Genomic DNA, 1,896 nt, shown 5'->3' on the forward strand with positions numbered 1-1,896 from the left:
AGTGCAACAACTCCAAGAATAAGGGACCTCTGAATACGTTATATGAAAAACGCAAATGAACTTTATTCTGAGAATTGTCTGCATTATGAAATGATGTTTTAACCCTGCACACTGCTGGATTCAGCTCTGATTTCATGTGTTATTCTGAGAATGGTCTGCATGTCTGACATGATGCTGGACACTGCACAGTGCTGGGTTCAGCTCTGGTTTCACATGTTATTCTGAGAATTGTCTGCACTATGAACTGATGCCTGCACACTGCAGGTTCAGCCCTGGTTTCTGTGTTATTATGAGGATGGTTCCCATGTATGAAATGATGCCTGAACACTGCATACTGCAGGGTTCAACTACAATTTCATGCGTTACTCTGAGGATGGTTTCCATGCAGGAATTGATGCCCTGGCCCTGCAGGCTCACCCCAGCTCCTGTGTCACCCTGCTGTGCCCTATGAACTGCTCTGACACTGCACACTGCCCGCCGGGCTGGCCCCGGTTCCTGTGTTACTGAGGATGGATCCCATGGATGAACTGATGCCCTGGGGCACACTGCCCGCCGGGCGGGCCCCGGTTCCTGTGTTACTGAGGATGGATCCCATGGATGCCCTGGGGCACACTGCCCGCCGGGCTGGCCCCGGTTCCTGTGTTACTGAGGATGGATCCCATGGATGCCCTGGGGCACACTGCCTGCCGGGCGGGCCCCGGTTCCTGTGTTACTGAGGATGGATCCCATGGATGAACTGATGCCCTGGGGCACACTGCCCGCCGGGCCGGCCCCGGTTCCTGTGTTACTGAGGATGGATCCCATGGATGAACTGATGCCCTGGGGCACACTGCCTGCCGGGCCGGCCCCGGTTCCTGTGTTACTGAGGATGGATCCCACGGATGCCCTGGGGCACACTGCCCGCCGGGCGGGCCCCGGTTCCTGTGTTACTGAGGATGGATCCCATGGATGCCCTGGGGCACACTGCCTGCCGGGCGGGCCCCGGTTCCTGTGTTACTGAGGACGGATCCCATGGATGAACTGATGCCCTGGGGCACACTGCCCGCCGGGCCGGCCCCGGTTCCTGTGTTACTGAGGATGGATCCCATGGATGCCCTGGGGCACACTGCCTGCCGGGCTGGCCCCGGTTCCTGTGTTACTGAGGATGGATCCCATGGATGAACTGATGCCCTGGGGCACACTGCCCGCCGGGCTGGCCCCGGTTCCTGTGTTACTGAGGATGGATCCCATGGATGAACTGATGCCCTGGGGCACACTGCCCGCCGGGCGGGCCCCGTGGCTCCCCGCCGTGCCGCTGCTGCCCCCGCGTGGCCGCGGCGCGCACTGCGGCCGGGAGCCCGGGGCCGGCCAAAGGCTCCGGCGGGGAGCTCCGAGGGCTCCCCAATCTGTCACCTGCAACCTGCACAAGGTCTCGGCACTGTCACACTAAAACCTGACCGGGACTTCACAGATCAGTCCAGGAAAAATGGAGAAGAGCAGAGGAAGCATTGTTGTAAACCAGAATGTCAGAGAACAGGAGAGAGAGTTTCTTGGTGTTACTTCAGGAACAGAACACACAACAGCCGGACACACGACCTAACTGATTCATTAGTACTAAAGCACAGCCCTACTGGTACAAAATATATGGATTTGCATTTAAAACAGTATTTAGGACTTCTTTCTCCCATAAACGAGAACAGGTTCACGCTGCAACAATACTGTAAAAAAATACACAACCATCTTCCAAATTCCACCAAGCTGTCCAAGATTCCCAGGAAGCCTTGTTGTACTGTCCTCTGCTGGCTTGCTGCAGCTTGTTATTTCCAGTGTAATTTTGTACCAGCTACCCAAGGTCAAAATGGCTGCATACTTTACAAGTGGTTCAGACAGAAGGAATCCCTCATGCAGATTTTAAAA

At 56.0% G+C, this 1,896-nt stretch overlaps 1 protein-coding gene across 1 annotated transcript in view; it reads left to right on the top strand.

Annotated features, from left to right (window-relative positions):
* The first annotated feature begins 1,219 nt into the window (after window positions 1-1,219).
* The window catches only part of LOC136370377 (teneurin-1-like), a 30,587-nt gene continuing 29,910 nt past the window's right edge, over window positions 1,220-1,896 (top strand). The window contains exon 1 of the mRNA XM_066333744.1: window positions 1,220-1,408. Within this exon, the coding sequence (XP_066189841.1) occupies window positions 1,220-1,408 (189 nt within the window). The remainder of the gene's footprint in view (window positions 1,409-1,896) is intronic.

The sequence above is a fragment of the Sylvia atricapilla genome, chromosome 21, assembly GCF_009819655.1.
Source record: "Sylvia atricapilla isolate bSylAtr1 chromosome 21, bSylAtr1.pri, whole genome shotgun sequence".
Taxonomy (NCBI): domain Eukaryota; kingdom Metazoa; phylum Chordata; class Aves; order Passeriformes; family Sylviidae; genus Sylvia; species Sylvia atricapilla.